The 14802-nt window shown below is 40.5% G+C and overlaps 1 protein-coding gene across 4 annotated transcripts in view; it reads left to right on the top strand.

Annotated features, from left to right (window-relative positions):
* LOC117536678 (POU domain, class 2, transcription factor 1-like) overlaps positions 1–14802 on the top strand; it is a 77822-nt gene that overhangs the window by 42508 nt on the left and 20512 nt on the right. For all 4 annotated transcript variants that reach the window (XM_034201641.1, XM_034201640.1, XM_034201639.1 and 1 more), the window contains exons 2-8: positions 9270–9335; positions 9564–9592; positions 10225–10281; positions 11749–12018; positions 14016–14273; positions 14435–14546; positions 14681–14772. In XM_034201641.1, the coding sequence (XP_034057532.1) occupies positions 9278–9335; positions 9564–9592; positions 10225–10281; positions 11749–12018; positions 14016–14273; positions 14435–14546; positions 14681–14772 (876 nt within the window). In that variant the 5' untranslated portion in view covers positions 9270–9277. The remainder of the gene's footprint in view (positions 1–9269; positions 9336–9563; positions 9593–10224; positions 10282–11748; positions 12019–14015; positions 14274–14434; positions 14547–14680; positions 14773–14802) is intronic.

The raw sequence follows: 14802 nt of genomic DNA, 5'->3' as shown, positions 1-14802 counted from the left end.
TCTTCAGCACACCTCGTTATTTCTTACACCTCCAGCCATTATCCCAGCTTCCTACATGTTGTGTTGTTGCCTGTCATTTGCCTGTGAATTTCTTCATCTTCCTTCCTCATTTGTTTTCCCGCCTTCCTCTCATGCGTCTTCCCTACTATCCCATCACCATCCTCTGGTTTCTCCATCATTCCCCCTGCCATCTTTACTCCCTTTGTTTTAGCATCCACCATTATCCCTCTAACATTCCCAAAATGTTCAACATCTTGATTCCATTTCCCTTCTTGCTCCTTCGTCCACTATCACAATCTTTACGCCCGGGCGCAGGGATTCTGGGTAAGGAAGTAACACGCAGTGGCCATTTCCTCCCCCCCTTGTCCTCCCTTCCTTTATTTCTCTGTTTCCACCCCTCCATCCCTGGGTTGCGCTCCTTGGGGAAGGCAGTAATAATGGTGGAGAGAAGGAGAGAGGGAGGGCGCTGCGATTATTGTCTTGTCGGGAGTCAGAGGAATCGATCGGCACAGAAATATGTGGTGCGAGAAAGAGGTACTGTATCGGATATAATAAACACTCTAGAGACATATTCGGAAAGCGCTCGCCCTCGTGCACGCCCACATGCGCTCGTGAACACACACATACAGCATGTAATCACTCTCTGTCTGACTCGCATTCGTGTGTGCACAAAACACAGTTGTGCATAAACTCATACAAACGGTACTCATTCACTCTGGAGAGGCCGTTTCTGTTTCTCAGTATTCAGATGCATGAAACAAGTCACTTATGGAAAGAATCGATTGCTTAGAAAGAGGATTACTTTACAGATCAGCGTATGGTGTTCTTTTGAGTTGTTTCATTCTTATACTCATGTTAAAGGCCTTTAAACAGGAAGTGTTTAGCATTTCTGGGAAGAACACTGGAAATTGCAACAGCTGTAAAACTGTAAAATATGGTGAGGTTAAATTCATTTTAAATGGGGTTTTCTCCTTTTTTTTATCAGACAACTATGATGTTATTATTACCTGAGGGAAAAAGGCAGAACAATCCTTTAATATTGGTTAAAAAGTGTAAACGATAGCGTAGACATTAGCATGCAGCACTCTGTTTGCCTCACAGCGAAGCCTCCGCTTACAGGCAGGGAAACATGTTTATTCTTAATGATTAACACTCTCACAGGTACACACACAAACATGTGAGGAGCAGGCGAGCTCACACACACACACACACACACACATGCACATGGACACACACTCAGTGATCTTTCATTGCTGTTGCCTGGCAACGAGTCTGTGTGTCCTGTGCTAGCAGAGCGCTGTCCAGTGGTGCCATGACCGCTGCGGCTGACCACTACTGAAGGAAGGAGAGGGGGGAGGAGGGGGGAGACAGAGAGAGGAATAGATGTAGACACAGAGGGAGACAAATTACACTTTTAGCCATACAAATATTTCCCTGACACAGAAGTATTACATTTTTGGTGGACGCAAAAGGGCAGATTTAACAGTTAACAGTTGCGGTGATAACAGTCTAATGTAATGGAGCAGAATCTAGACTTAAAGCCTCAAAATGACTTAAAATAAGAAATGTGTGAAATAGAAAGTGAGCACAAAGAGTAACTTAAAGATGTTAAGTTAAATTCAGGACATATCTTTAACGAAAAAATGACATATTTACGCTCTAAATATAAAATAAATAATTATTTATTTCCACATAAGACAGTCATAGTTGTATCAATGCATGCAGCCATTTTAAGCAGCTATTGCAGAGTTATTTACCTCGTATGGACTCGTTATTTTATGGATACCAGGCTGAGGTTTTGCTCTCGCTGTATGTGGCCACAACAAGTGTCAAGGTGAGCTAGTTACCAGTGTGCTGACCATTAGTTTGCCAGAGGCGAGCTCACCCTCCTGCACAGAAACATGGTCCACATAATTAGAATGATCTGCACCAATGTGTTCACATGTAGCGCAGAAAAAAACATTTTTACACAACACATATGAACAAGAAATACAAAAGAAGTACAGAAGGTGATAGCGAGACTGGATGTTAGAGATACAAATGTACGGAGAGAATGGAGGAATTAAGGGAGGGGAAGACAGGTAAATAAAAAGGGGGGAAGGTTAGAGAGAAATGAGGAAGAGAAGAAGAGGAAGACATGACATGAGAGGTGGATCAGAATAAATCATGAAAGGGCCAATGGAGGACAAAGGAACGTAGGAGGTGAGGGACACAGTGAAGGAGAAAGGATGCTTATTAGAAATGACAAGGTTGAACCTGGCAGCTTTTTGTACAGGCTACCTGTTAGCACTTCCTGTTTGTTTGTCTTTTAACATGAGTATTTACCCAAATACGCTTACCTATAACCCAAAAATAATTGGTTTACATAAGAAAGTGAGTGCTTGGAACGAAAAACAAAACTCTCATTTATTTTTAAAAATAACAAGCAATATATATAAAAAGTATTGTTTTGGGCCTCCATTGCCTTGATTGTAGAGACAGAGTGGAAGGGGCAAAAGGTCCCAGGCCGGAATCGAACCCGGGTCCTCTGATTGGTAACCAAGCTCTGTTCATGGGCCAACAGCTCTACCAACTGAGTTACATAGCAGCCCAAATAGGCCTATCTATGATACAGAACATGTTGGTTTAGTCATTATTATTAGTCAGTTGGATATAGAGCGGATCATTTGTCAGTAGGTTAAAGGCATATATTTAGCCAGGAGCTTAGAGGGAGAAAAAACTGGAATACAAAACAAAATCCAAATGTATTTTCCAAAATATTAATAATATGATGCAATTTCACAAGTTCTGCTGTGTAATATGTACATCAGAATCAGAATGCCTTTATTAGTCCCACAGAGGGGAAATGCACATTGTTACAGCAGAAAAAGAGCCACAGACAGCTTAATGTTACATGCATTAAAAAGCAACAAAGAAAATGTGCTTCATTTGATATCAACATTATATCATCTCTTGTTTTGTAAAAGGCAACATCTGCTGTAAATAGTTGCGAGACCTTTGAAACACAGTATAGGATTTAGAATATGAAATCAAATGTACATAGTTGGGCGACATCATTTGGAAGTATAATTATTCTGCCACAGTCACAATCTTTCATATATGCAGCATGTGCTCCGCTCATTTAAAGCTGAATATATTCTCATGACTTGCAGCCCAATGTGTTCGGATCCACAGCTCTGCTTTGTGTTCAGCTGGAGAGATGCTCATTAAAACGAGAACAAAACACATAGTTCTTTTTCTCACATAGTATGTGGTCATGCATAATAGCCCACCCTTGCTGTGCATCAATCCCGTTCTGTTATGAAAGGTAAAAGTTGACCTTTAAGTCACACATGTCATTCATCTTTTATAAACAACAACAGGAAAAGTATTTAATGCACATGTTAAACTTTTAAAAAACGTTTTGTTCACATGTTTCTTTCCTCGTTATGGGTCAGTTGGGTTCGAAGTTTGTTTTGCAGATCTTTAAATGTTATTTCAGCTTTGACTTAGTTACAATGGTCAAACCACCAATGTTAAAGTGTATTTCAATCATAACCATTAACTTGCACTCATTTTTGAATTTCTTATAATGGTTATTAATGTTCAACACCACACATTTCAAATATTTAGTTGCCTGTCCTTTTACTCTTAACTTTTTACTAACACAACTTGAAAACCAACGGCTGTTTTTTGTATTCGTTTTTATTAAAAAAACCTCTAGATTAGCTTCTCAAAGGTCGGAAGTTGCTGCATTTCTTTGTTTTATATGACTTGAAATTAATATATTATGGTTTGGGATTTTCGACAAGACAAAAGGAGCTAATTGGAGACATCTCATCCCTTTCCTTTGTGACTATAAATACTTCTTTACCGCATATTTTACATAATGTCAGTTTGGTTTCTTCATGCAGTTTCACAGCTGTTTTCAAATATCTTCCCATTACAGCAGTTGCAGCTCCGCGTGTGTTTGTTTAGTGAATGTGACATGGGACAGGTGGGAGAGGCTGTGTGTGTGTGTGTGTGTGTGTGTGTGTGTGTGTGTGTGTGTGTGTGTGTGTGTGTGTGTGTGTGTGTGTGTGTGTGTGTGTGTGTGTGTGTGTGTGTGTGTGTGTCACTGCGAGGCGCGAGCTGGACAAGACCATGTGCCTGACCTTTGACATCCACACGCCAAACAGCGGCACACCCCCCCTTTGCCTCAAACACACACACAGAGTAACCCACGCGCCGTCTGTCACCGGCCCCTGACAGGCGTGACCGAGGCGGGGTGGGTGGGCAAAAAAAGAGGGGAGAAAGGGGGTGAGTTTAGGACCCCTCCAGCCATCCTATTCCCCCCCCCCTCCACCCATTCCCCCTTTTCTAATTCCCTGACAGTGACCCTGCACCCCCCTCTTTTTTCCCCCTCTAACACACACACAGGCTGGCCATGTCAACCTCTGAAGACAGATACATCATCTGCCCTCTCCCCCTCTCCCCTTCCTCTCTCTATGCTATTAGTACTGATAGGATGAGCATGAAGGGGGGGGGGCTGCATCCGAGCGGCTGCTGTCAAACTGCCCCGGGGTGGAGAAGTGTGTCAGGACGGTGGTCACTGTACCTCAGAGGGACATTTTTCACTAAAATCTAAATATAGAACATTTTCAAAATAAAAGACTTGAACATTTGTAGATTTAGTAGAGAAAAGTCTTCTTTTTTTTTGTTTAGTCCTGATGAAAGAAAAATATGACTTCATGCGTACTGGACATCTGGGACATTTGGGGGTTCAGTGTGTTTGATTTGTTAGCATATATGAGGTGGTGGGGGTTGAAAGGCCCCATGGCCAGAGGGGTTAGGGCAGTTGATGCGTTATGGGCTGGGAGAGATGGAGGGGGGGGGGCTGTTAAAATAATTTTATGGGATCCCTCTCTTCATATGCTGAAAGGATAAAGGAGCAGGGAATAATCGTGTGTGTGTGTGTGTGTGTGTGTGTGTGCACATGTGTGTGTTTGAAATGGAGTGTATTACATCCAACCCGGTGTTGAAATGAAATGGATGCAACATTTTAGTAAATTGTATTTCTTAAGTCTGAATTTTGTTCAGTTTTTCATGTATTTGTCTTTACAGGATATTTAAAACGCCTTTAAAGGCATTGGGTTCATTAATATAAAAATACGGCCTGAATTGGTAGTAAAATGTCTTAAATCAATCATTCAAAAGTCTTAAAGATGCTAAGACGTGGGAGGAAGGACTTTATTTATAGTTATTTTATTATATATCTCTAATATCTCTTTTTTTTTTAATTGACTGAATGTGGTTGCATTAAGCGAATCACAATAGCAGAGGTAACAGAAGTCATATCTTGTTTTCTCTCAGAGTCTGCTAGCTAGTGAAGACATAAGCCTTTTTATGATTTTTGACTTTGTCATTTTAGCAACATTTTCCCTAAACCAAAATCATTGATGTTCTTTCGTTCATCTCGATTATTTCAAAGTCTTAGACCTACATTTCATTCTGAGTGGCATTGAAAACGACTTCAAAGTCGTAAATCCAACTTGCCTGAAGAAGTATAAACCCAGCTGGGCTTGTACTGGTGATCGTAGTAATAATTCTAACAGGTGTAATTGTAGTAGTAGTAGATGTATCAGCAATATATCAGTACCTGTAAAAGAAGCTCTAAGTAGAAGCAGCAGTAATACATAGATCTTGTGTAGCAGTGAATCAATATTAGAAGTATTTTAACTAAACAATACAACAGACACTTGTTCATAAGAACTATAAATCCAGTACCTCTGTCTCTGTAAAATACAGCTTATAGAGGAAAGTGAGTAACTGTATACGTTTAATACATTGCCTTGTATTTTCGTGGTGATTTGTTGCTAGTATATATAACTTTAAAAAAAAAAGATGTAGCTGAAGGTAAAAGAAAACCAATGAGTATCGAATAATGCAACTTTAAATGCATTTAATTTAGGTCAACTTAAAGTCTCTATTATTTGTCTCAGTACCTGTGAGCATATTACTCCTCAAAGTGTGTTATTATGAATGACAGGTTACTTAAAGGATTCAAAAGACCGATTACTGAGGTTCTCCTGGGTTCTCCGTACAACACATTCAGCATTTCCAGGAGGGTGCTTCCCCCATGTGGTGTGTAAGTGCAACAGTCCACTCACAGAGCTCAGTCAGTGCTGGTATTTCTTTACAATATTGCAGGGGGTTTCTATTATATACATTTGACAGGTAAACGTTTTACAAATGTTTACATTATGTTCTTTGACGGAGGCTTTTGACAAATAACACAAAACACTGACCAACAAACAATCTTATATCCTTTTATATACCAAATGTTTGCGAAAGGACCTATGTTGAGATTTTTGCGCATGGGTATAAATAAAATATAAACTTTGCATCTCTTTTCAGTGCACAAATATTTTTAGGAAATATTTATATTTCTCTTGTCTTTTTTACCTTTATTTCCACCTTATGTATATTTAATATTTCCCTTTTTTCTTTGGATTTTAAATGCAACCATACATGGCTCCATCTCTTTGTCTTTCTTTCTCCTACACCTTTATCCCCCTCCATCCCTCCTTCCACTTCCTTGCATCACACCTTGAACTTGCCTGTGACCCTGATGATAAGATTACCACACACACACTCACACCAGGCTTATATATCATTTGCAATATAAGCCCTTTATTTTTTCAAGTATTCATTCTTTCCGTGTGTGTGTGTCCTCTATCTGTAATTATAGTGAGGAAGAACAGAGGAAGGATGGAGGATCTGAGCCGTGGTTTATCATGTGTACTTTGATTATTTTCACACATCTTGTCAAAAACGGAGAACCTGCCATCAGAACACATACTCTAATTCACACAGAGCTCATACTTTGAGCTCTTTGTTATCGCGTGTTTTATCAAGATGACTGTATTTTGGTTGAACTGGCCGTTCCTCGCAAAAGATCAAAGCTGAAGCCGTAAAATGAGCTACAGAAATTAAGAGCATACTAGTCCTGAAGGACAGTTTTATCCAAGATGGCGGCGGCAGTCGTGCTGAGTAATGTCTGGTGCTCAGGTAAGCAGTTCCTCTGGTGCGTTCTTCCTCCACCAATTACTGCTACATCCCAGAAGTCTCCTCTAACACAAGGAACAACGGTGGTAGTTAGCATGATGTCTGCCAAAGAAAAGCTGATTCTTAATCCCATGCTCACATCCCGGCTCAATAAAGTTTACATTTAAAGAGTTACATTATGGGAAGGTACCATCACTTTTCTGTTAGCTACTTCCAGGTCGCATTTAATGAGCACAAAAGAGAGTTCAAAAAATATTCCGTACCTTCGCAACTTATAAAAAATATATATTGGCTTTATCTTAAAAGTGATGAATTTCTGATTTGATTTAGCCAATCTAAAAGGGTTTCATCGCCAGTACTGGAGTCAAATGTATCACAGGTCAAAAGTGAAATCATTTCCACTTCTTGTTGTGAATAATACAGTGACAGTGAATCAGCCCTCTTTTAAAAAAGAATTAGTTCTTAGAATTATTTGTTGCTTTTATACAGTAGCGTGGCGTGGGGAAAAAATTAGGGGAAGCCAATAATACGTCCTTTCTTTTGGGTAGGGGGTGTGGTGGTCAATGTAATAACGTAACCAGATGAGTGATTACTGCACCCGGTATCATTTTACACACATTTGTATCAGATGCAGGATTTACACACGCCTGTTATCTAACCGACAGGTCCGCACGCACTCTCCAGCCGAAACTCTAAGCATTCATTCACAAACTAAATCAGGAGACGTTTTATGTCTGATTCGCTCCTTTTTTCCTCGCTATACACAGCTCCAGTTTGGGCATTGGCCTGTCATCAGATTGTATGTTGTTGCTGCTGTAGCGGAAGTTTAGTACAATTACTTTTGATTAAATACTCCACATCTCCACCCTCCATAATTGCACTTGCTTCAGTTGCTTGCTACTTTCTAACGGCGGTGAGAGTGATGCAGTGACGCTATCTATCTTCTATCGATTAGATTTATGATTCGAACATGATAAAAGTAGGGTAGACGGGTGGATATTATCCGACTGAACAAAACGTGCATTTATCTAACAGGTTCGTTTTCCACTGACCTTATTTCGAGCTATTTTCCAAAATCCTATGGAGAAATCCCATTGCTTTTTTGTCGAGGGAAACCGAGAGCAGCTTACTTCCGGATTTTAGGATGTGTCACTGCAACACTAAGTTGAGACGATTTGATTGGATTGTGAGGCAAGGGAAGCCAGCCGCCTCTGGCTTCCCTTGGCATGGCCCTGACCAATCACAGGTTGGCAGGGGCATGACGTGAGCCTAATCTGATTGTTCAATCCCTCCATTTTTTTTCACCAAAGGAAGCCAGATTCGGCTAGCCTCCTCTCGCAACAGTGAGTGCAATCTACTGTTTCACCATAACATCTAGAGGGGCGCTGTTTGTTTCACTCTTTGTAAAATACTCAATGAGAATGGGGGAGAGACGGGCCGGCAGCAACACACAGCAAAGGAGAATTATCGAAACAAAACAAAGTGTTTTTATTTATTTATTTAAATTATAACTACAATCCGAAAAAACAGGGGAAGCCTGGCTTCCCTTGGCCTCCGGGAGAAAACGCCACTGCTTTTATACCAGAATGGTCTCCCTGTTCCTTTGACTTCCTGACAGCGTTAATCTCAGTTTGAATTGAAGTGAATGAGGCCTACTGTAGGACTGACCTCTCATTCAGAGAGCAGAGGCTGTTTTATTCCTTTGTTTGTGAATCTGAATGGCGAAAGAAAGAAGAAGCAGCAGATGAGTGCAAGGACAGGGTTAGCACACAAAGAACATGTGAACAGGGATCTGCAGAGAACATGTGTAAGGTGTGTGTTTTTCTACACTGGATGTTTATTGATTTTCTTTTTACACCTATTATTTATACATTTGGCCAACATGTTAAAACTCAAATATCAGTAGATTTTTAGGCTGAAACTAGAAAAATCCCACCATTGAAATGTGTATAAACAACAAACAGTGTGTCCACAAATGCCTTGGAATATTTGTATGCAAATTATGATTTGCATAAAAAAAGGTTGTGTGTCTTTCTGTCTTCACTCGCAGTTTGTGACATACAGTATGGTGATCAAATGTTGCAGACATGTCGCAGATAATATTATTTTCTCCCCCGTCGGACAAGAATTTGAAGCAACAACGTTTGCTTTTCTTACCACGTACTGTAGCTTCGCCTTATGTACCTCTCTGTATTCACAGTGACCCTAACTGATGTGTGTGTGTGTGTGTGTGTTTCTTACAGATATCAGGATGTCTAAAGCAGCAGAGGAGGAGAAGCCTGGGGCTGAGTATCCAGGGGACAGTTCAGGTAACACACACCAAACCATATACATGATCCATGACATGAGTAACAGTGACACTTTACTTACACATATTCAATCATCTTATTTCAATCATGAGACAAATGTGAAATCATTTGTGTCTAAAAGCAGTTTCCTTTCATGTTTTCTAGTTAATATTACACCCTTATACAACTTACTGAACATACACACAAACACACACACACTGACTAATAAGCGCCTCTTCTGTGTTTCAGACTCTGACAGGAACAGCCCTGATGACCAGGTTGGTGTTCATTTTATTCTGATCCTTAAATATTAGAAGAAATGTTACTTTTAATTTTAAAAAAGTATGTATAGTCATTAAAAGAGTCATTAGGAGAAAAAACAGTGGCATTGTATTTTGTAAAATGTGTTGTTTGTCTCTAAATCGGATGAAGTCTATCACATTGACTATTTAACACATTCAATTGCAATTCTTAGATGCCTAGTTTCAGGATAAATGAATTAAATAATTAATTCAAAGAAATCTACCAAATTGTGACAATTATTGATTATTTTTGACTGTAAGTATCACAATAAAGTGACTTTATAGATAAATGAATTCATCACAGCAACAATATCTGTATCAAATGATCACAATCCCATTATATTTGCTTATCTGTTCATTATAAATACACTCAAATCCTACATGATTTAACAATAACATTGAAATTAACCAAGTAATGAGCAATAATTCTTAAGCTTACTTTCTGACATTGAGCTTATTACCGTTTTTGTTGTTTTTTTAAAACAAGATTGACTCGCAGAATGATTGGGAACTCCTTCCATGTGGCTCAACAGTTTGTTTTTTTAAGTTTCATAGAAAGATCTACTTTGAAATGTGCATGGTTTCATTTGTATTATGTGCTGCTGCAGGTTCAGCCGATGAAAACAAGCCCCTGCAGCATCTCCCCCACACCGGCTGGCAGCAAGGTGAGCCACATCCGACATGCAGTGTGTGTGTGTGTGTGTGTGTGTGTGTGTGTGTGTGTGTGTGTGTGTGTGTGTGTGTGTGTGTGTGTGTGTGTGTGTGTGTGTTGTTTTGGTCAATCCTAGCTAATATCCTGACAAAACAAATGGCTATCTGCAGCTTCAAAGCCACAATCCTTATTAATCAATCCTTTATGTTTTCATATAGAAACCATAACATGAGTCATTATTTTAACATCCATTTACCATTTAAAAGAAATGGTCTGAACAAAGTCAACTTAATATATCAGCTTATGGTTCTTCTCCTTTAATTATTTTAATTTGATTTATTCTTGCTATTATATTTGATTGTATTGATATTTTAGTATAAAACCTAGGTGCGTGTTCCGACAGTTCCTATATTGGTTCGTATGTGGACGTGTGGGAGGGGCATAATGATGGTGTGTTTAACAGCTTTTGAGCCTATAGAGTAGACGGCACTGAACATGCAGAATCATGCAAGGTGTGTCCCCGCCCACCTTCACTGATATTCAGAGAGCCTGAGAGAAAAGGCAGAAAGAAGGAAGGATGTGAGTGAGGCAGCAGTGAGTGATAGACGTAGAGATGCACCACAGTGATGGATGGGTATGACAGTAAGAGGTCAAAGGTCAGCAGCTTTTCAAAATGTCTCCTACATCATGAAAACGAGGAGGATTGACTCGAGCTTCTGGACAGCCATCCAGCACACACTTTATTCATGCAACAAGGAGGAAGCTCAAGATTAGTAGTCAAACTTAGGATAATCATGAGGCGTCTTTGACTTTTTTTTTCTTCATCTGCACAATCGGGTTTGTCTTTGAATTCTTCTACATTCTGAGGAACCTGTTACCTGGCTTCAAAAGCGTTTGTGAGAGCGGGTCCATAACTGGTTTGTTGCCTAAGCTGTACGAGACTTAATTATGCAGCTGCTGAAAACCAAGTTTCTGTTGAATGCTCGTTGATGTTGCATCAATCCCTCTCCGGGTTTCAGACTTCAAATGCCTGCTTACTAAGACATTGAAATGAAGTCAGAAGTGGTGTGTTTGCATATTTACAAATGTACTTAAGTGTGTGCACCCGTCGATTGACTTTTCCTCACAGTTATGTAAAATGCAAACATTTAAGCAACAAAATCTTTTAGGATTAGTGCTTCTTGTCTACATGCTCCTCTTATATACAGTATGAGATGAATCCTTATAGTCTCAGACCCACAGGAGTTCTAAGAGGATTTGTGAATCTATATGGACTGTAAACATTGGCAAAACTTGGGCATATCAATTTGAATGTTTGACATTTTCTTGCGCATTTAACCCCAGTTTGATTGTGTGAACATTCAGTATTATTACAGTTTAAATGTGAGGCGGTGTGTTGCTTTGGTAACAATCTGTTGATAAATGCAGTCCAAAAAGAGGAAGGATACTAACAGAATCGTGCCTTTTTCATTGACTTTAGGGAAAGAGCGAGGAGAGCTCTGAGATCGTCCGTAGCACCATTCCTGCTCTAACACCTTCCCAACAGCAGCAGCAGCAGCAGCAGCAGCAACAACAACAGCAGCAGCAGCAGCAGCAACAACAGCAGCAACAACAACAACAACAACAACAACAACAACAACAACAACAACTACAACAACTACAACAGCAACAACAGCAACAACAACTACAACAACAACAGCAACAGCACCACCACACACAGCTGATGCTGGCTGGTAGTCAGCTAGCAGGGGTAAGTCGACAAAGACCAGTGGAAGAATGTAATAAAAAAAATTACATTTATCTAAATTAAATGTTAAAGTACTTGTACTCTATCTGAGTATTTTTAATTGATGCCATTTTATACTTCTACTCAACAATATATTGTACTATGAAAATATTAGTTATTTGTAAAAAAAAAAAAATGCCGCCTTTAAAACAAAAGTTGCACACATTGTTTTGTCTTGATGACTAACTGGCCTCCTACCTATGGACTTCCCCTTAAGGATTTGTTTTACTACTACAAAATGTCCACAAAATATTGCATTTGTGGTCATTTCAGTGAGTTTGTATCTCAGCACCTTACCATTGCACTCACCTGGCAAATAAGGCAAACTTAAGGGTTAACAGCTGCAACACATCCTGTGTGAACTTCACTTAAACATTTCTCACTGTTAGTCAAAATAATTAATGTGACAATTGTCATGTCGTGTATATACAGTGCAGTGGCGAGCCGTGACTTTTATACCTAGGCCCTCTGACGCATCAATGACAGCGACCCTCTACCACACAAAACAACACCATTTATATAAACACCTATCATGACAGGGCACCCACAGCCAAGTAACAATTACAAATGAATTAAGTCGGCACGGCGGCCCACATTGAAAATGACTTAGGCCTACCTTTGATGATCAAATCACTTAAACACAAAGTCCATCCTCCTGTCCTTTTGGATGAAGCACTTCATGGCGGGTCATGCAGCTGATCCTTTGCCACTCCAGTTTATCATTGTAACTCTTGAAAATGACTCGGTTAATAATTTTGCAAACGATGTCATTACTATCATTGAAGTGAGCCATCATGAACGAATTTATGCTAATCATAAATCTATCGATCATAAATCTATCGATCATAAATCTATCGTTTAGATTTATGATTCGAAAATAATAAAAGTAGGGTAGACATGTGGATATTGTCATAAAGTCCGCGAAAATAAAGCCCGCCCATTTAGAGGGAAGATATGATTGGTCAATTGTACTGTCATTTGACATTACTCTCTCATTGAGTTACTATAGCTGGCCCTCTGTGAATGTACAGAGGGACCAACAAGCTCTCCCGTCTTCACAGTAACTCGCAGAGACGGCATTTAACCCTTCACATTCCAACAGAAACTGAACAGGCAGATTCGAAGGATTTATTTATTTGGAAATGTTATTTTAAATACAATTAAATAAAGTTATTTTGGTAAAACTAATGAAAAATTTAACAAAAAATATATAAAACAAATAATATATATTTTTGTAATGCTTTCAAATATTATTTTTTAGAATATCTTAGGCCCTCGCAGAGAGGGAGGAGCGGACAGGTTTCAGGGTCGACGATACAGCGAGAACAAGCCAAACTCATCCTGAGCACACACAAACACTCACAGCCGAAGTCGAAACAATAAGTGTGGCTTGATATTGAGTAAGAAAGAGGTTTATAACGCTGTGAGAATGGGTCTGCGGAGAGCATTTCTCCGCGATCCCAACTCGTCTATTACCAGCGTTCAGGGAGCTCTATGCAAGTCAATGGGACTCCCTGTTAGTTAGCCAAGGGATCCTGGTGTGTGAGGTGCTCCGCGGATTGGTCCATTTGGGCCAATCCGGTCATTTGTTGTTGATTTGGGTGTTCACACGTCACAGAACCCAGGAAGTAAAAAATGGAAAATGAGAAATCTCCAACGAGGCGTTCTGGGGCAGCATAGACTGTGTTAGAGTTTTACTCGCTACAGGGTGCACTTTGAGGGTTTGTGACTCTGCAGACCGTTTACATGCAGAAAAACCTTCATAACACACAAGGGGACGGGTAATAACCAGAAAAGCATGACATGGGCCCTTTAAGTGGACGACTTTTCTTGCTTGTCTTGCTCTGGAAGTCTTTAGTGTTTGAAACAGATTCGCCTACACCTTTACTCCTGGAATGCTGGGCTGACATCACTCTTTGTTCTCTCTTCTGACTTTCTTTTTATGCCCCCCCCCCCCGCAGCTTGCCGCTCTCCTCCCGGCCCAGCAGCAGCTTCTCCTCCAGCAGGCTCAGGCTCAGCTCCTGGCCGCCGCCGTGCAGCAGTCCCACGCCGCTCACGCTGCCCACGCCGCCGCGCAGCAACAAGCCAACCAGCAGCACCAGCAGCAGCAGCAGAGCTTATCACAATCCCAGCAGCAGCAAATCAAGCAGGAACAAACGGTCCAAGTCCCGCCTCCACAGCAGATGGCTCTGACGCAGCCAATCCAGCTCACTGCCCAGGTACGATCCGCCAACAGTATATTCCCTGATTGAAACACAAGGGTTCAGCATGTTACTGGCAAGTCACATCTTCAAATGTGTTGCCATCATAACTTTTCATTGTTCTTTAAAGCTAGTTTATTTTTGCTTTTTAATAAAAACCCCTCTGTGTGTTGTTGCAGGACATCCAGCAGCTGTTGCAGCTCCAGCAGTTGGTTCTGATGCCCGGTCATCATCTCCAGGGTCCTGCTCAGTTCCTCCTGTCTCAGCCCACGCAGGCGCAGCAGCAGCATGGTGAGGCCATCTTAAGAAAGCATATATCGTTATAGAACTATTAACTCCTACCTGATTGCTTTGCCTGTACTTTGTTTAATAATTAGATGTAATGTTTCATTTGGTTTGTTAATTGGTCGTGCTTGCTTTCACAGCTTTACTCTCGACACCAAATCTGATCCAGCTACCTCAGCAAAGCCAAGGAGGACTACTGACAAGTCCACCTCGCCTGGGACTCCAAGCACAGGTAGGGAACATCTCCCTTTGTTAGAGTGGG

This window comes from Gymnodraco acuticeps, unplaced genomic scaffold (genome assembly GCF_902827175.1).
Source record: "Gymnodraco acuticeps unplaced genomic scaffold, fGymAcu1.1, whole genome shotgun sequence".
NCBI lineage: Eukaryota > Metazoa > Chordata > Actinopteri > Perciformes > Bathydraconidae > Gymnodraco > Gymnodraco acuticeps.
The sequence above is the reverse complement of the archived record's forward strand: the minus strand, read 5'-3'. Positions and strand labels throughout refer to the sequence as shown.